Source organism: Rutilus rutilus (genome assembly GCF_951802725.1).
Source record: "Rutilus rutilus genome assembly, chromosome: 20".
NCBI lineage: Eukaryota > Metazoa > Chordata > Actinopteri > Cypriniformes > Leuciscidae > Rutilus > Rutilus rutilus.
The window spans coordinates 28934014-28955417 of NC_140225.1; the positions used below are offsets into that span (position 1 = coordinate 28934014).

The following is a 21404-nucleotide window of genomic DNA, read 5'->3' on the forward strand; positions in this document are numbered from 1 at the left end:
CAGGTCTGAAAATGCCTGTAATGTGATTTACACAAGTTGGAAATGCTCCTGTTACAACATGCTTTGTTGGTCCTGGAACAGCATTCCTGTCTACAAATCACTGCAAGCTAAAAATTTACGCAAGCTCATGTCGTTCCAAAAACCTGCATGCTGCATTTTTTTCTTCTGTGGATCACAGAGGAAGATTCTTAAAGAATCTCCACGCAGTTGCTTTCCCATACATTAAATAACCATTTGTAGCGACCATATCTGCTCAAACAGTGTTTTGAAGTCACATTATAGTTTTGGGCGAGGAACAGAAACATACATACAGTGGGCCCTATTTTAACGATTTAAGCTTATGGTCTAAAGCGCACGGCGCAAGCGCACTTAGGCCGTGTCCGAATCCACTTTTGCTAGTTTAACGATGGGAAAAATGGTCTGCGAACCTGGGACATGGTCTAAAAGAGTTAGTTGTCTCTTAATGAGTAAAGGCTGTGTTTTGGGTGTAACATGCAAAAAAAAAAAAGTCTCATCTCCCATTCCCTTTAAAGGTGCAATGTGTGATATTTCTGAGGATCTATTGACAGAAATGCAATATAAGATCCATAACTATGTTTTCAGTGGTGTATAAAGACCTTACTTAATGAACCGTTATGTTTTTATTACCTTAGAATGAGTCATTTATATGTACATAACCGCGGCCACCCCTTCTATGAAGGTCGCCATATCGTGACGTCATGTTTCTACCGTAGCCGACAGCGAACAGACAGCGCTACAGAGCGCGTTTCATCACTAACTTGAATGAGAAGCAGCAGAAAAAGACGCGGCTTCCTACGTCGGCCACCGTAGCCTCTCATTCGAGTTTGAAATTTCAAGGAAAGGCCGCGAATTATTGACTGATTGCAATTCGCAAATCTCACCACTAGATGCCGCTAAAAATCACACACTGCACCTTTAAAAGCCAGTTGTGCTCGCGCCATGGCGGATTCGCTATTTACATGGCGGAATTTGAAGCGGAAAAACTGAACGCATAGCCAGACCGTAAACTGATCTGCTCGTGCGCGAGTTTAAAGGAACACTCCACCGTTTTTTGAAATAGGGCTTATTCACCTTCTTTCCTACATTTAGATAGGTGGGCAAATGCATTTTTGTCTCAGTGCATGCATTGTTTTAGTTTGACAGGGTCGGCCCTAGCTTAGCTTAGCATAATGAATGGAATCCTTTGTTGCCAGCTAGCATGTCATGAGTAAAAGTAATATATAAAATAAAATAAAAAACACCTAATTATTTCTTGTGGCCTGCGTATTCACAACAAGTACAAATAGTGATGCAGATTAACACTAGGCGATTTCCTATGCAGATATTGACTTGGGACTATATTAGGGGGAAGCACAGGCGAAGCACTGCTACTTGGGTGCAGAGATATCAAGCCCAAGTAGCAGTGCTTCGCCTGTGCTTCCCCCTAATAAGCCCCTTTCACACAGCCCATTGAACCCGGGAAATTGCCGGCAAATTGCCGGAACGCCTTCTGTGTGAACGCAAACATGACCCGGGTTTAATGCCGGAATCGATGCCGGGTTGGGGACCTAGTAACATTGCCGTGTTCAGTCCCGGAAAGCGCGCTGTGTGAACAAAAACCGTAATAATGCCGTGTCGTAGTGATGACGCTGAAGCCGGGATCGTTCGCCAGCTGTGAAACGGTACGAAATGCGCAATTTTATGATCGAATCAGAGAAATAAATGCACAAGCGTGGTTTCGCAGCTCATAAGCAAACTGAAGACGCTGCTGAGACATTATAAGTCACATCGATGTCACGTGTCTTTCCGGGACATACACGGGTTGTGTGTGAACGCGCTCTCTGATTCCGGAAAATCACTGGCAGTGTGAATGAACCAAAATCAAATGAACCCGGGTCAAATCCCGGGTCACTTTATCCGTGTATTTTCCGGAATCTCTGTGTGAAAGGGGCTATATAGTCCTTAATATATAAGTCAATATCTGCCTAGGAAATCGCCTAGTGTTAATCTGCATCACTATTTGTACCTGTTGTGAATACGCAGGCCACAAGAGGTAATTAGGTTGTTGTTGTTGTTTTTTTATATCACTTTAACTCAGGACATGCTAGCTGGCAACAAAGGATTCCATTCATTATGCTAAGCTAAGCTAGCGCTGACCCTGTCAAACTAAAACAATGCATGCACTGAGACAAAAATGCATTTGCCCACCTATCTAAATGTAGGAAAGAAGGTGAATAAGCCCTATTTCAAAAAACGGTGGAGTGTTCCTTTAAAGCGGGCAAGCAGACCATCTACGGGACAAGCCGGATTCAACCATATCTTTATGTACACAATAATAAACTTTTACATTGTAATCCTTTTATTTTAAATATTTGCCATGTTTGTGTGCTGCTGCGCGCCCCTGTGTGTTTAATAAGCAGAGTGTACACGCGTTGTGGACCTGCCTATAGGCGCATATTACTAATGCGCCCTTTAAATAACAAAACACACACACACACACACACACACACACACACATATATACATATATATATATAAAGGCTTTTAGCACTTATGCACAAGACAGTAGAGGACATAACCCTGACCAAACTTGTGCAAAAGAAGTGCACTTCGTTCTGTGCCACGGTCTGACAGCTTGGGCGCTTCTGTAATGTAATACATTCAGATGCGCTTTAATCACAGGGCTGTGTCAGTAAGACCATGCTAAGAAAAATGGCCACTATTAAAGCAGAGTGGATAGTAAATTTGCACTTTACGCACAAATTTGACTGCAATCACTAAATGAAAGTACAATATTCACTGTTCACTTGTAAGCGGTGGTACTGGCTGTGTCTTCCTCTTTATCCTCTTTTGTTGGACTCTAAATGATGGCAGTGACCAGCTCTGTGTCCAAACAGCCCACCTCAGCAGTCCTCTGAGACGCACGACACACACCTCCACAGCTTTTAATCGCTTTCTCCTGCTCTCTTCTTGTCCAGCTCCTTATTTCTTTTCCTTTTATTATAAGCATTGATCTACCAGCATGATGGTGGGTGGTATGATCAAAATTTCACCCAGAGACTATCATTAATTTATATCACAGTAACAGTATATATCACAGTATAGTCATTTTAGCTGGGCAATTATAAATAACCATCTTTTTATATAATACAATTAATTAAACAGATTACTAATGGAAGGTTCTTTATTATTTTGGTAACACTTTACAATAAGGTCTCATTAGTTAACATTAGTTAATGCATCAACAAACTTGAAATAACAATGAGCGATACATTTGTAACATCTTTGTTAGTTAATAAAAGTCTAGCTGCTCATTGTTTGTTCATGTTAGTTCACAGTGCATTAACTAATGTTAACAAATACAACATTTGATTTTAATAATGTATTAGTAAATGTTAAAATTAACATTAACTAAGATTAAATGCTGTAGAAGTATTGTTCATTCTTAGTTCATGTTAACTAAAGTAGTTATCTAATGTTAAAGGTGCAGTGTGTAAGAATGATGTGGTATGTATAGTGGTCGAAACAGGTTGCCAGTTTGAGCACACGTAACAGGAACGAGCGCAATGGACAATGAAAATTGGCAAATTGGCAACGTGCAGTATCACAGAGCAAAACAATACCAAACATTCCAGCCTGGAAACGCACATTTCAAAGTAAAATAACTGGCTGTAAAAGTGTTCTTCAGAGAAACGAGTATGTGAAATCATATGTGTTTCCTCAATATATACAAACATATTCTGGTATTTTTATGCTTTAGTAGAGTGAAACAGTTACATACAGCACCTTTACCTAATGAAACCTTATTTTTAAAGTGTTACCATTATGCTATTAATAATAATAATAATTATTATTATTAATTTTATTTGGAACTTAATGAAGTCTGACATCTAAACACTTCAAATGATATAACTTCTGAGTTAAAAACCAAGCAAAAATGAAAACAAATATTATAAAACAGATTAAATTCTGAGGCTTCTGATTGGTTGAGACATGTTTGAAGCCATTGTAAAATAGCCATATACACACACATTACTACACATTAACTGAAGTCTGTAGAGCATTCCAAATGTCTGAGACCACTATTTTTCTAATTTAATGTGAAATTTCTCATTACAAATTAAATTATAATAATTTGAGTCAAAGGTTTATGTAAAAAAAAAAAAAAACGCATTTAATTTCAAAACACCACTTAATAACTAAAACCCCTTGACTTATTCATGGACATGTCCCAATCTATATTTTTACATCACTTCATGTCTCTTCATCATTCTCAAGTGTAAATAACACAGTCCTGCCTGCTGCACTAATACATAGTAGAATCACCCATTGCCCCTTGTATACCACCACACCGCCCAGCCCTATTATTATCTTTTCTTCTTACATTTACATTTATGCGTTAGGCAGATGCTCTTATCCAAAGTGACTTTTATTTATTTCAAGAGTTTATGTTCACAGCCATATTCCTTGGGAATCGAACCCGTGACCTTGACATTGCTCTAGACTCAGGAATACTGAAACAGTACATTAAATTACATATACACCACAGGTTGGAATAATTAAGATTTTTATAATGTTGTTTAAAGGATTATCTCATGCTCACCGAGGCTGCGTTTATTTGATTTTGATATTTTTTCAAATGTAATCTATGTCGTTTATCTGTGATGGCAAAGCTGAATTTTCAGCAGCCATTACTCCTGTCTTCAGTTTCCTTATAGAGTGGAAAACGCCACAAATTAGTACGAAACGCTTCCTCTGTTCTCCTCTTAGCCAAATGCCCTGTGACCGTAATTACAAAGAACAGTTTCACCAGATTTATTAGTTTAGTGCCTCGTTGGGTCCAGACAAAGTGGGGTTTTTTTGTTTTTTTTTCCGTTGTTTTCCTGACAACTATGTAAACATAGTGAATAAGTAATTGTTTGCTGGAAGAGTTCTTGAATTATGTGTGGCACCCATTATGATAAAGTCTCCATTTTCACTGAGCCCTTTTGTCATTTATGATAAACACCAAGGTTTGATGTATTTATAACAGAGACCGTCTGACATCCAGACCGAGAAATGCTGACTGTTTGACTAAAGAGTGTTTGAGTCGAGATTCTGTTAGCTGACATTTATCTAGTGTGAAATATACCTGCAACAAGCAGTCATTCATAAAGTCTCTCGCTGTAAAGTATGTTTCTTTCTCTTTTCACAGACCCACAGGCATGCCAGAGCAGTGTGGGATGTCATTTAAGTTAGTTTAAAGAGTTGGGCTTTTCTTTAGGGAGAGAAGAGTGGTTGTGAAGAAGAGGGAGCGTGGAAGTGAACATAAAATTCATTATTCATCCGGCTGCGAGGAAAGCTGTTCCATAATTCATCCTGTTTCAGCAGCAGAATTAGAGAGATACGCTCGGCTCAAAGGCCATCCAGGCTTCAAACAGGAGTTAGGCCCGGTTTTTCAATCGAAATCTCTGTCGTGACCTCACCTGTCACTCAAATGTTTGACTAACTTGACTAATAGGGTTGAACAGCTAGTGCTGGAGGTATGATCAATGCAAATATAAATGAATAGTTTGAGTCAAAGGTTTATTTAAAAACAAAAAGACAAAAATGTATTTAATTTCATGACATTGATTGAAGAAAAAAAAAAAAAACGCCCCTTCATAACTAAAACTCTGGACTTCGATCCCGATCTGTATTTCATATTTCACTTCACATATCTCCTTATCATTTTCACGTGTAATTAACACAGTTTTTGGTGTTAGCAATTTTATATGATGGTAACAAAATATATCGCAATATAATTTTTTTAATGTAATTATGTTAAATAAAAAATAATAATAACCCAGTGATTTAAATACTATTTAAATACCAAATAAAAGGTATATTTAAAGGTGCTTTTTAATCTTTGGAATTTGATAGACAGAAACCAAAAGATATGATTAGTCATAATGATTTAGATATCTGCCATGTTTATATAAAAATATAATGTACACTTCCATGCAAAAGTTTAGGGTTGGTACAAATATTATTATTATTTTTCTTAACAATTTTATTCACCAAGGACACATTAAATTTATCAAAGTTGACCGTAAAGACACTTATAATGTAAAAAAAAAATCTGTTTCAAATAAATGCTGATATATTGACCTTTTTATGCATCAAAGAATCCTTAATACAATTTATCACGCTTTCCACAAAAATATCAATCAGCACAACTGTTTCAGCATGGATAATAACAAGAAATGTTATTATTAGCATATTAGAATGATTTCTGAAGGATCATGTGACACTGAAGACTGGAGTAATGATGCTGAAAAATCACAGGAATAAATTACATTTTATTAATAAAAGTTATTTTAAATTGTAATAATATTTCACAATATTTCTGTTTTTACTGTATTTTTGATCAAATGAATGCATGAGACTTCCATTGTAAATGCATTACTTTAAACACAATCTTTTACAAGAGTCAATTATTTTCAGTGTTAATCGATCTTAGCTTGTATTGAACCCGAAAGCTCCTTTAATGGATTGTACAATGGATGAAGTCTTGGCTCATGAAGCTGACCTTAGATCAGCAGACTCTGTCACATTCGGCTCTGTACTGCATTCAGTTACACTAGATTAATGGAGAAATGATTCGGTGCTGAACGACTATGACATTTATTTGGAACTTCTGGAACATGGAAATGAGCCTTAATAGCTTATATTAATCACTCGTACACGTCAGTAATCGCCCAGTTCCTGTAGTGACATCTATAAATGTAAATGACTACTGGGAGTCAGAGATGATTATACAAATAGGCTTTTTTTAAGTGTGATAAAAAATCTCTTAAAACTCTAGTAAAGTTGCCTATTTAGTCAGCATTTCTCACAGCGAAAGCCGTTCTAAAAGGTAGACAGCATGATCATGTATTTTGACCACATTCTAAATATCGTATATGTCATACGAGACTTATATCAAAAACATTTAAAAATAAGAAAAATGTTGTTCAGTGTGATTAAAATTGCCTATTTTATCCAATATTTGCTATGTTTTGGAGCAGAGCCACCGTGTTTGACTGTTTCTCTCTCTGTCTCTGTCTCTCTTAGACCTTGGTCTGGATCAGTTTGTGGTGAAACGCTATGATGGAAAGGTAAGCAGCGAGATCTGTGTGCGTGTGCAAATGTGGGCGAGTGAGTGGGAACCGAATAGTTACTTTGCCATTGTGCAGCTCGACAGGATGACGCAGGATGGAGACGTTTGTTCTCATTCACTCTTCATAAAAATCTTTCACTCTCTCTCCACAGAAACTCATCCACAGCTCAATCGTGAGCGTGCTTTAAAACATTCTCTCTTGTACAATCTAAAAACCTCGTTGCATACTTGAACAAATTTGCATGAAAAGTTGTACATTGTCATCAGGGACATTTGTCGTCATTATTTTGTCATGTTTTTTTTTTTTTATTATTTACAAAAGACTGATCTCGTTATTTTTAATGTCTCTAGACTAACCTCTTTAAACACACCTCTGTCTGTCTTATACATGTCTATCCTTGCCTCAGATGCTTGGTCTCTCTGTTTAGTTATTTTGTTAGTACTAGAAAGGCACAGATATAGTCATTTTGGTCAAAACCAATTATTAATTTTAGAGATGGTTGATAACAAATGTAATTTCCAATACTATAAATAATGTACTCAATTTACAATAAATTAAATAGTCAAGTTCAATTCACATTTATTTGTATAGCGCTTTTCACAATACATATCGTATCAAAAACAACTTTACTACAACTTTACTACATTAAAATGATCTGTTATCAGAGGTGACTGTGTCCAAGTAATGTCCATATTTCAGAAATGAACAGTTCTAAAAAAATACAAATCATGCAATTAGACTAAAAACTAATTTAAACGACAACGGCATTTCGGGCGCCTAAAAATGTGAAATTTTGAAAATGGGTTTCAAAGTTCAAGTTTTTGAAAACGCTAGTTATCGTCGCTGTGTAAACTACAAATTTGTGAAAACAGTAACGTAATGCACATGCGTATTAGGCTTACATGTTCAGTTTATAGGCGCATAGTGTTTCTTTACAAAGTGACATCGCCAACTACAGACCTGGCAGCAGAATACAGCGTTTTTTTGTGTGAATCCGTGTGAACAGGGATCATTTTGACAGCATTGTCGTCTGTACTTTTCCGTTTTTAGTACATTGTTGTCGTGTAAACTTACCCTTAGACTGGCTGGTTTATGTTGTTTAGTGCTGGTCCGGCATTAGGATTTGGAATCGAAAATCGATTCCGATTCTGGAATCGGATGCTTATTATAAAATTTGAATTTCGATTCTGCTTATCAATTCTAGTGTGCACATTTGAATTTAATTTTAAACCATTCAAGTGCAAGAAGACACAAAAGAGAACTCAATTCGGCACTCGCGCGCTATTTTCTGTGGGCACATCCAGTGAGCGTACACAAAAATCTGCCTCTCATATAGTGCACGAATACTGAATTGAGTTCTCTTTTGCATCTTCTTGAAAACTTTGTCAAATATCTTAAGTGAACATAAACAGTTGAGAAAGAGAAAACACATGCATATCAGTATATTGGATCCATGCATTGTTTTAAAGTGACAGCAGCCTAATAAACCAGCTGCTGTCTGTGTAGTTACTGTTAATCGAAGAACAAAAGAAAAAGAAAATCGCTCACTGATCTTGACTGAATAACTTAAATAAGGATTAATCTATAAACTAGATTAGTTTAGTTTATTAGTTAGTTGTTTAGGCTGCTGATTTTTGTTCATGGTATTCAGCTGCAACAGAATGTTTTGCAAAAAGATGGAGATAAATATGTTTGAGATCTAAATGTTTGACTTTTTTTTAATCCATATTGGAATTGAAACTGGGAATCGTTAAGAAGCAGAATCGATAAGCAGAATCAGAATTGGAATCGGAATCATTAAAATACCCAACCCTAACCAGCATAGCCTTGCTATTCGCCATAAAAATGTTCAGTTGAAGCTTGTTTGTCCCAACTAGGCTATTTAAAGAAATAGTTCACCCAAAAATGAAAATCAGTGTCAGTGACTTAAATTTTGGTCAAACTGTTCAACTATTGTGTGGCTTCTGAAGTCTTAGCGCGTGGACTTTGTGTGGTGTTTTTTGTGCTTTTTGGAGCTTAGCTGTGTAAATCACCACTCATTTTGATTATATGGAAAACAGAAGATCAGAAACCCTCAGATCCAGACTTGTTTGAAAATTTCATACTTTGAACTTGAACTATTATTTTAACTAACTAACCACCAATGGTACAACGAGTCAACCATCTTCAGCAGATGGTTGGCTCTGTTTTTCTGGTGAACATTATGGTTAGACTAGTCCACCAATATCACAAGCATTCATCCTGGTCTCAGCTGAGGTTTTCTTCAGGGTTGTTTGTGGTTTCAGGTCCCATTTTCCTTGTACAGGAAACAGTCTCCTGTCTCCATAGTCATTAAGAGGGAACATTTGTCAAATGACCCAGTCAGAGAGCAGCTGTTACGGTACTGGTGCACCTTGAACTGGCTGATCTCTGGACTGGGTTGGGTCACCTAATGTCTGTGTGTGCTGTTTGTGCCATTCACACGCACACTTTATCTAGGCATATTTGTTTTCGACATTAGTAGTATTGAGTTGGTGAATCATTAAGTCAGATGGTGATAAATCACTCTTCAGTTTCACAATGAAGTCTCACAGCTAACCGCACCAGGTTTTTTTTTTGTATCATCTGTACATGCAAGATGCATAGCGTTTCAGTACACTGAAACACACACAATTGCTCTGTATTACGCATGATTGTTTTTTGATTAAGATCAGCTTTGTTTTTGTTTTATTTTCCTGCACAGCTGAGAAAGTGAAGGAAGTAGCTCTTGGTCAGTTGCTCAAGGATACAATGATTTGAGTGAGTCTAATTCCTGCCATTCAAATGGAATTGGAAAAATAAAACCTGTTTTAAACGGGTCTCCCGAGAAAATAATGTTGGTAGTCCCGCCCCCAAACCCACATCATTGGTTGATCCTTTTCCACCTTAAAACTGTGACAACCCTATTTACCAAAAACCATAGTTACCACAGTTATTATTAGCGCAATACTCTGGCTACCACTCCATACAAAAAGATTGTGTGAGCTTGTATTGTCTGAAAGAGATCACATAAGTAATTACAGTTTTATGCTAGTAACAATAATTGTAGTAACTATAGCAGTTTATGCGAACCATGCTAAAATCCTGCGCGTTGTACCTCAGTCTGTAAAGATACATACGTTAACATGTCTTGGATGTCTTTTATTTGTGTTATTTTACCAGCTAAATTCGATTTCCACATTGTGTGAAATATGCCCTCTTTCCATTTCCATTTCCCTCTATCTCTTTTTCGTTCTCGAATTGTTTTTCTGGGGATTGTCAGCCAGCGTGCAGCCTGTGGGATGTGGACAATGTCTTGTGATTTTTCATTTCCATATTTCTGTCAAATCTCGTGCCTGGTTTGCTCCATACGGGCTCACGGCAGGACTGCTGGATCCCTCTCCCTCTCTTCTTCTTACACACTTCCTCATGTCGCCAATGCCACTAAATCCTGGATGGCAATAACGAAATTCCAGAAACGGTATTTTCTGCAGTTAACGCATGGGTGCACTATGCTAATAAACACTCTTGTGTAATTGTTTTGCTCTCTGCAAATGTGTGAACACACCAGCACTTTTAACCTTCTTGTTCGTCATCCATCAACAGTAATTTGCAGGTCATCGGAGCTGGTGCTTTGCAAGTGTGACTTTCACATCTAAAACAGGTTGCGTGTGTGTGTGTGTGAGAGAGAGAATGTGTGTGTTCCACTCAGCCCACTTTTAATGCGCACAGGTGTTTTGCAAACACTATATATGTTTTCCAACAATATGACATCAGTGTTGGGGAAGATACTTTGAAACTGTAGTTTATCACGTTACAAGTACAGCTACTACTTAAAGTAGTAGTTGCAACTACAGTTACAGCTACAACTACAATCCAAGCTGCTCTTATCTATATGATATATCTATCATACTAAAATGGCACTTAGCATGTAGCGATGTATGAAGCACAGGTCGCAAAGATGTCACTTTCAAACCAAACAGCTGGTCAATGAGGCATTAAACCCATTGCAAAATTTGCATGGGGAAATCTTTCACACTCATGCAAAATTTTGGATCACGTGTATTCCTTAAATTAAAATGAATGGATTTTGCCTGCAACAGGGACCTGACCTTAGGCTGCAAAGTCAAATTTGGCATAAAAACCCTGCTAATTGTTGAAAACATTACTTGTTAACTACTGTCACGCTACTAACTTACAGCAGTAGTGTACAGAAATGAGAATCATAATGAGTTCCATGATTCTGGTTCAGATTCACAATATCGTGAATGAAATGAAAGACTTGTGGTTCGTTTTAAAATATCTGCTCTTTTTGATTCAGTCAGTGAGTGAATCATTACACCAATTCAAACCAATAACTCATGAGTTCGAGACCAGATTTATCAGTCTTTTGCATTAAGTGGCTCTTGGTTCCCTACCAGAGTAGCATCACTACTTGTATCTAATTACTCCCCAACACTGATATGTATTTATCTGTATGAACATATAACTGTATATCTGTGATCAATCTCTTTTAACACATGAAATCATTGTTCTTCCAGGCATCAAGATGTCCTACATTTGTTTTGTTTTTATTTAAGTATATGATAGTTTTGTTGCGTTTGTGGTGACTGTTATTAATTTGTGCTCTTCCGGCTCTTCCTGTGTCCATCTAACCAATAAACCCCATCATTCTCTTCTCTGCCATCTTTTTACTTCTCCATCCCCTCCCTTTCCGTGCGCCCCTCCCTCTCTGCAGGACTTCTGGCAGGTATGGGGCGAGTGCCAAGCTGCATGGGACTGCGTGTGTGTGTGTGTGTATGCGTGATTTAGCCTCTGTAGCGGGTCTACTGAAAATTTCACTAGACCTCCTAATCCATCTCTCTCGGTCTCTCTCGCTCTCTCTCTCTCTCTCTCTCCTTCTTCTCCTTGAGTTGTCAGAGACAAAATCAGCATAAGTTCCCAGATGTGGAGCTCTGGCCAAACAATGCATTAAAAGCCTCTACATTTCATTAAAAATCATTGGATGGGTAATAAACTCCGGCCAGACGAGCAGAAGAGCATTAGCTCAGCAGAAAAGAGAGATTTGAATAGTATGACTACAGCAAAGGAGGAGTGAAGTTTATTGACAGTGCATTTTCCAGGAGAGTTGAGTTGAGAGGCTAATAGTGTTTGTGCTACTGGAGCGAACATCACGCTGGATCACATATCATATGGCCAGATGATAGTTGTAGCATTTGGTGTTTTCTGTTACATCGAGGCTGCATTTATTTGATCAAACATACAACAGTAATATATTGTGAAATATTGTTATGATTTAAAATAACAGTTTTCTATTTCAATGTTTATTTTAATGTAATTTATTCCTGTGATGGCAAAGCTGAATTTTCAGCATCATTACATTAGTTTTCAGTGTCACATGATCCTTCAGAAATGATTCTAATATGCTGATTTGCTGCTCAAGAAACATTTCTTATGATATCTAGTGTATGTTGAAAACTCTGCTGCTTAATATTTTTGTAAAAATCATAATTTTGAATGGATGGAAAGTTTAAAAAATACTATTTGAAATATAATTTGGTTTGTGACAATGCAAAGTCTTTACTGTCACATTTTGATCAATTTAATGCATCCTTGCTCAATAAAAAATATAAAAAAAATTAAATCACCACATGGACACCCATTTTCAACAGTTTAAACAGTTTTTAAGTTTTTCTTTAGTATACAGTGGCATGTTTTTGAAATCTAAAACTAGGCATACTTTTTGGACAGTGTAGTTATTTGCCATGATTGCAAATGCTTGCAGCTGTTTGTTCTGTGGTGATTGTGGCCCCGAACTGATTTGAAAAAAAATTACTAAATGATTTAAAGCCCCACTATGTAGGATTTCCGTTTTGGTCAAACAACGACCCCTAGAGTCGCTGTGGACTACTTGTATTTAACGTTACTGTCGTAAATACCACTCACGCAGAGCAGTCTCTTCACTCACGGCCAGATTCCCTCCCCCCTGTATACCGGTCCCCGTTCAGTCGGATAGAAGCTGTAACGAGTGGAAATAAGGTGTTGCCCCTTTAAGAGCTGCGCGCGCCCTGTTTAACTTTCGGCAGTTTGTATTGTATGTGCGCCTCGAACACCCCGTAAGCGGGTTGTTTCTGTTTGACGCTCATTCTTGTCCTATTTTCGTCTATCAAGTAATGCTGTGGACGGTAGAACGTGTGACAGACAGTTACACGAGTTCGATTGGGGAATAAACACAACGCGTTACAAATCGTCGGACATCGAACAAGCACAGCTAGCCTCCGAAGATGTCTACTAATCCATCAACAAGAACGCCAGGTGCTTGTCCGAGTGATATACAATATAAGCAATATACTTACAAGTCCAACAGCATGTGAGGACGTGTTGGGGGAAGTGAGGTAGCCTATGCCGTAAAGCAGTCGAATTTTGTAGTTCTTTTTGTGCACGGGTGTTACTACCCGAACCCCGAAGTTTAAAAGTACGATTAAAAACTATACAAACCCCATCAGGCTATGGCAGACGTGTCATTCAACCTATTTTAAGTCGATGTACCATCACAAGGATTTTGGAAATATATTATGAAGGTTGAAAAGTTACTTAGTGTTACTTTAAAGAATCTGTTAGTGGTGTTGCGAGGATGTTTTCTATATTGGTAACTTAGTTTCTAGGGTGTTCTGGGTGGTTACTAGGCTGAATCAAAAAGAGCCCTTTATTACATTCAGATCTGTAGATTTGGCTCAGCTCCCTCCCTCATTGTATGTCTATTTTAAAGGGATAGTTCGGCCAAAAATGATATTTAACCCATGATTTACTCTCAAGCCGTTCGAGATGCATATGTCAATCTTTTCTCAGACGAACACATTTTCAGTTATTTTAGAAAATGTCTTAGATCTTTCAGTGGTTATAATGTGAAGCAATGGGGTCCACCTCCTTCAAGTCCCAAAATGTGCATGCATCCTTCACAAAAGTAATCCATCCGGGTCCAGGGGGATAAACGAAGGCCTTCTGAGGGTAATCGGTGCGGTTTTGTCGTAAAAATATACATATTTAGTACGTAGGACGTAGGAAGCGTCGTGACGTAGAACGAACGTAGAGTTTTGTTTTGCTCTGCTCTCTGGCTGCGCTATCACATTCGTTCTACGTCACGACGCTTCCTACGCTACGTCCTACGTCATACGCCAGCATCCATCTCCGTGAACGCGCGTCGACCGCTACCGGAAGCCAGTTATTTTCATTTATAAAGTTTTAAATATGTATATTTTTACGACAAAACCGCACGGATTACCCTCAGAAGGCCTTCGTTTATCCCCCTGGAGCCGGATGGATTACTTTTGTGAAGGTTGCGTGCACATTTTGGGACTTGGAGGAGGTGGACCCCATTGCTTCACATTATAACCACTGAAAGATCTAAGACATTTTCTAAAATAACTGAAAATGTGTTCGTCTGAAAAAAGATTGACATATGAATCTCGAACGGCTTGAGGGTGAGTAAATCATATGTTAAATATCATTTTTGGCCGAACTATCCCTTTAATGCCAGTTTATCATCAGCCAGATGAAAACCATGTAGAAGCATGCACAAAAAAAAAAAAAAAAAAAAGTAAAAATGACTTAATGTTTCTTTGGCAAGTTTTTGCACAAATATGTTTTAAGTAAATTTCACACGCATATTTTTTAACTAAATTTCACATATGGAATTAAGTAAACTCTAATTAACTAAGTTAAGTAAACTACTTAACTAAGTTAAGTGAAAGTAACAAAGAAAATAAGTCATGTGAACTTGGCTAGTAAAAGGTTGAGTAATATCTATTTAGTTGAAGTTTCAGACAATATAACATTGAATTAAACCACACTTTTAAAGTATATGCTTTACTTAGAAACAACTAAGTGAATAATACAATAGATATTGCGTGAGACAGTATCTACATTTCTTAACTTACGCGTTACGTGAACGCAGAGACCTCAATACTTGGTAGACAATACACAATGACGGTAACATCTGATGGATCTTTTTTGTGTTTGAATGAACTCCAAACGTCACAAAATGGCAAGTTACTAATCCTAACAACAAAAGCAATGATGAAACAGTGTAAATACAGCTGGAAAACAGTGAGAAATCAACCTAATTAATTATTCAAGGCCCCAGTGCATGATGGGAGCACCAGTATCAGAAAAGTTGAGTAATTTTACTTAATTTTATAACGTTGATATTTACGCTTTCATTTCTGCATGCTTGAATTGAGTACTAATATAGATTTTTACTTAGTTTTTTTAATTCTTGCCTGAACTAACTTTTTCATGTAAATTACATAGTTTTTTTCTGTAGTATTTACTTCACCACAAAATAATTTTTATCAGTGTATTAGCTCACCTCTCCCCAATAAGCCACACAATTAAAGATATCTTTCAAGTCTGTAGCACAAACACTTATGCACCAAAGTTTTATACCTTAGGGAAATTCAAATCTCTAACCTCAAGCATGAGTACACATGCTTTAGCGAACACTACTAATGACTGTTTCCAAACAACTTTCCCAATCCCTCCCCTCCTCTGCCGTTGTTTGATCAAACTGGTAGTCCCAGTTCACCGGTTGAAACCGCTCCAGCAACCGCCACAATATTTACACAATTAGTGGCTTACTTACATGCTCTGCATATTAAACTGATATTTTCACATTGACAAATGACATGCTTCACCTTTAAGACTTTGTGTTATTTGTAAAGTGGGCGGTGGTGACCTTTGCTCACTGTTTAGATCGCACACATGCAGCATGTTCAGACCAATCTAGACAGGAAAACACAAATATGCACACTATGCGTCACACCCCAGTTTGCACAGGACCTGCCCGGGACATCAAGGCAGTGCTAAAGGACTTTGAATTAATCTGAATTGATCTAGAAGATTCTGCCACTCCATTCTGCTGACGCCCACACACTTTATACCACCCCCCAACCACACACACACACTCAAGGTCTAGCGTGTGCACATGTGCAGTAGAGTCTGTTATGGAATAGCATTGAGGGAGGCCAGCTGTCTCTCCCTGCTGAATTATTGAGCGTAGACACTCTTCTTTGTGTGCTGCACAGAGAAAGCAAGGGTGTGTTATGTGCATGCATGTGCAAATGCTCATGTGCATGAATAATGCAGCACTGGGGATCAGACCAGTCAGCCATAGACCTTAGTCAGGATAATGCCATTTTTGATTTCCAACGGGAATAAAACGAGGCTGTGAGGGTTGGAAGAACAGTGTGTTTTATCTACCAGCATGGCAACTGTTCAGCTTGAGAAACATTTTTCAAGTTCATTAGACAAAAACTCCATAAAACAATTTGAGTTTTGATAGTTATTCGATCTTTATAGAGTGCAAGCCATTGTAAATTTTTCACAGCCTCGTTTTCATAGGTGTAAAATTCAATATGCCGTCCACCCTGACTCGGGTCTGTTGGAAGATCCATCTTCAGATATCATGCAAGTGTGTATAAGTAGGGGATTATTCACCCATAGTTGCGTTCTTCTTTGCCTAAAATTTCCCATTGCTGTTAATTTGTCAAGTGTAGTGTTGCTGTCATGATACCAAAATTTCTGTTATCAAAAACAATACCAGTACATTTTACAATTTAAACCCAAATGGATACCACAGCAAAAATAGTAAACACACTCCTTGATTATAAACATTAAATATTAACAAATTAAATTAAACTTGTATAGAACCTTTAAATATTTAAACTTTTAAACAAATATTGCTTGAAATATTTTAACTATTAATCACGTAAACGGCTAATAATAAGAACAAAGTCAATTGAAAGCAATAGAGTAAATATGTTTTTCACATTATTATTAAAGTTTATTAAAGTAAACTAGTTTCAAGCATTAGAAGAAATAAATCAAGAGAACAAAAATATAATGTTCTTTATGTACAATATAATTTATAAGATAATAATAATAAAACTATCGGTGTAGATCTTCTAACTAAATTTGACTAGATAACATACATTTTTTTTATAAATAATATTAAGATACAATTATATTATAAGTTAAACTTATATATAATATTCAAATTAGGTTACACTGCATTTTAAGAAGTACTTCTAACATAACAAGGACACAGTAAAATAAAGTGTTTATATTTTATACACACCAGTTTTTTGGCAGCTGACTTAACTTTATATATTCAGCACTCAGGTTTTGAATTGGCTTGATACTGTAGACTGACAAGTATTTATTTGTTGTACATATTAACTTGACACTAAAGTACTATATACAGTTTATGTCATGAGTCTGGAATAATGGGTTAAAAGGGATATTTCACCGCTGGAAAGATGAATGTGTATTTAAATTGGGTCATTTATGTTGTAGAAATGTGAAATTGTTTTAGAAGTTGGTGCCTTCTAGACTTAGAAAAGCCAGAAAATGTATTTTTGGCTCATGTGGATGAAAGACAACAACTCCCAGAATGCACCTGCTTCACTGCCCTACGAGGCCACTCCCAAGCCACGCCTACCGGTTACAGAGGGCAGTATCGGAGGAAATGATACAGCAGCTAGGCTACTAGTTGACTCGAAACTGAAAAGACGGCGTTTTATCGTGAGATCCCCCTATGGGCGGGTTGAAAACATGCGGAACTAGCTCCTCCTACTGGCTGTAGTCTCTCGCCACTGGACAAAAAAGCCTCCGATGACGCAAACATTTTGCGTCATCTGAGGTTTTTTTCCAGACACACAATACAGAAATCTCTGTTCTCAGGGGGACATGAGGGAGGGAAGCACGGCCATTCGAAAATACTACCGGGTTTCTACTGATACAAAGCTTAATGATAATCGGTGAAGTATCCCTTTAAATGATCAATATTCTAATTTATTTGCATAGTTTCAGTTCAGTGGCTAATTGAATTGCCTCAGTATCATTATTTGGAAGTCTTTTAAATTTGAGGATTGGACTTGGTCAGTATGCGCCCCCTAGAGGAAGACATCTTTTTTGTCTCACAGGAAAGAGTTATCAAGTAGATCTCACAAGACTTGACAAGACCAAGTATGGGTTGTTTTTAATTTTAAAATCAACAGAAAAATATATATAAATATTCTGCATAAAAAGTTTTTTAGGACCATTAAGATTTGTTTGGATTGTGAAATTTTCACAAGAAGAATTTCGTATTATTTGTATCATATTTATTCATTATGTTGTCGTGGTTGTTGCACTACCTTTTTGCTGACTTTAAGAAAAACATTAAAAAAAATAAACATTTTTTTTTCTGTAAAATAGTAATGCATAACTATGATTTCCAGTTGCATTTAGGTGTAAATTATGTTTTATTCTCATAAATCTCAATAGTTCTTAAAATAGTAAAAAAAAAAAAAATATGAAAAGTTTTATGTGTAATTCTTTTACTTTTGATTCTGGAATGAAGTGTTACCAGTATCTGATCTCTGGCAACTCAAAAAGACGAATGTTCCTCCTTTCTCTCTCTCTCTCTCTGTGTCTGTCTCTCTGATGGAAGCGGAGACCTGTGCCTGTGCTTTAGATCTCTGTGCATGCCCTGCGCTGAATGCCTGCGATTGACTGGCTGCAGGACAGGCTGCTAGTGGGACGGGGTACAGCTGGCATTATGTAGCACCCCCTGCCTGCACTCGGTGACACCACACTTTACCCTGGATCCAGGAACACATGCTCCCTCAGCACATCACAGCACATCTATGCTCACTGGGCCTATAACTGCATGAACACCAGGCACACAGCATGAGTTGACTAACTTTGGGTCAGATGTCATGTTATTTTGGACAATCCCTGAAACACTTGTGGGTATGGTGAACATGACGGATGGGTGGGAGGGGGTGGAGTCTGTTATGTGAGGGAAGCTGATGGGGCTGTCACCATGGAAACCAGTCTGATGTCTTGTGGTTGACCCTATTTTGACCTTTAGGTTCAGTAGGGGTCTTACATGAACAATATTGAAGAAGTGTGATACATGTACGCTTTATTCTACATTTGATCCATTTAAAATGAATAGGTCACACAATAAATGATGTGATCATTTAGTCACCCTCAAACATTTTACTTCTTCTCTGGAACACAAAAAGGAGAATTTTTGAAGAATGTGCATGCTGCTCTTTTCCATAAAATAACAATGTAAAATAGCACCATAAAAAAACTCCCAAAAGTAGTCCATGTGACGTCCTCTGAAGCCGTATGAGGCATTTGAGTGAGGAACAGACCAAAAGTTAGGCTTACCATAGCACTCAGATCTCATTTGATCTCATTGAAAATGGGCAGTACATTTCTATCTGAAATAGAATTTCTTCTCACTTTTTGGAGCTCGGCAGCATCCCTTCACTTTTCTGTTCCATGGAAAAAAGATACTTTAGTCAGACTAAAGTTTATTACATTTCTTTTCTTATTTCTGTTTTTACCACAGCGGTTTTTACATCCCTAGTCTGGAATGATGGATTGAAATGATCAGCCGCCTTATTTAACTGTGTATTTTTAATTCATTGGAAATAGTATATACCTTTTTTTTTTTTTGGCATGTGCAATTTATGAATGAATGAGTGTAGTGTGTCCTTTCTCTGGCGGTTTGTGCGGTACTTTGGGTCTTGACTAACATGCTATATATATATTTTTTTTTTGTTATATAGGAAGTACTTTTTAAATCAACACACTCTTAAAAATCAAGGTTCTTTGTTGGCATCTATGGTTCCATGAAGAACCTTTCAAATCCATGGAACCATTCCACTTCACAATAGTGGAAAATGGTTCTTCAGATTATTGAAATGTTCTTCACACAACGAAACGATGTTTGTTTTAAGAACTTTTTAACGGTTCTTTTAGGAAACCAAAATGGTTCTTCTGTGGCATTGCTGCGAAAATCCCCTATTTAGGAGCTTTATTTTTAAGAGTAAACTGAGAGCATTTTTTTAAACCCTTCAGGAGGGTGTTAAATGGCTTTGTTTTAGTGGCTGTTCCTGCTTGGCTGCTGTCATGTGATTGATGGGCTGCAGGACAGGCCAAAACTTTTGGGAAGTCGGATGTATATCAGTAAAAAGATGATGTCATTCTTATTTTGCAAGGAATCTGATTTATTGTTGATAGAAATGAACATAGTGTGGTTTGTGTTTAAACTGCAGCAGTTCATAATGAATAATCTCATGAACATGACGACCGATTAGCAATGTTTGAATCAAACTCACTCAAAATTCAGGCCATTTCTTCCCCCTTTTTTTTATTTTTATTATTTCCCAGTATGTGTCTATTTCGAATGGTGTCTCAAGAGAAGACACAGTTTACTGTGCTATTCCTTTTACATGTACCACAGAAACTTTATGCACACTTGTATTTATCTACATTGCATTCCAAAGGCCCTGATAATACTTCAAGAAAAATCGAAGAACGAGAATCTGATGACATTTCAGACAAAATCAGGCCAGAACGAAGTTCATTTTGGAGTTCAAAACAGCTGTCTTAAAGTATTAGTTCACTTAAAAATGAAAATTCTTTCATCATTTACTCACCCTCAAGTTGTTTTAAACCTGTATGAATTTCTTTCTTCTGCTGAGCACAAAGGAAGATAAATTTGAAGAATGTCAATAACCAGACAGTTGATGTACCCCATTGATTTCCATAGTATTTTAAAGTAAATGGGGTCCATCAACTGTCTGGTTACCGACATTCCACAAAATATTTTTCTTTAGTTCAGTCTGTCGAGGTCAAATGTGAGTAAAAACCTGAAAGCACTGGAGAGCTGTAGAAATTGCAGTTGTAATTCTGCTTGCTTTAAGGCAAAACGTACTATATAAATAAACGCTCATGCAAACGTATCGTCGTTGCTATGATCAGATGCTTTCTAAACTGCTGTTTTCTCACTGCGCTCATTTTTGTGTGTTTTTGTTATTTAGAGGAAAGTGCATAGCATAGCATATCTGGACCTAACACAAAGTACAGTGGGATGTTGGTGCCATAACTTGGTTCAGTCCTTGTGGTTGGCAGTATAAAGCTTCTCTGTGTTGTAGGAAACTGGTACCTGTCAAGTGATTCCAAAATCCCACAGAGACACTGAAAGATCTTATTTCCAGCACTACATTCATACAGCAAATTGCTATGCACATCTCTATTAAAATGTCAGAGGGGGAATAGCAAAGGAAAGAAGTTGAATACAAGAGCCAGAAAATCAATAGTAATGGGCCGTTCGTATGCTTCATTGACAGTGTTTTTAAAAACTGCAACTGCCTGTTTGTTGGAAAAAAGGAGCTAACTGTATTTCCTTCTAGCCTACTTCATGGATAACTGATGATCCTCATG

The 21404-nt window shown here is 37.3% G+C and overlaps 1 protein-coding gene across 2 annotated transcripts in view; it reads left to right on the forward strand.

Annotated features, from left to right (window-relative positions):
• The window catches only part of micu1 (mitochondrial calcium uptake 1), a 153397-nt gene that overhangs the window by 101738 nt on the left and 30255 nt on the right, over positions 1-21404 (forward strand). For both annotated transcript variants that reach the window (XM_084390941.1, XM_084390940.1), the window contains one exon: positions 7075-7118. In XM_084390941.1, coding sequence (XP_084247067.1) covers positions 7075-7118 — 44 coding nt within the window. The remainder of the gene's footprint in view (positions 1-7074; positions 7119-21404) is intronic.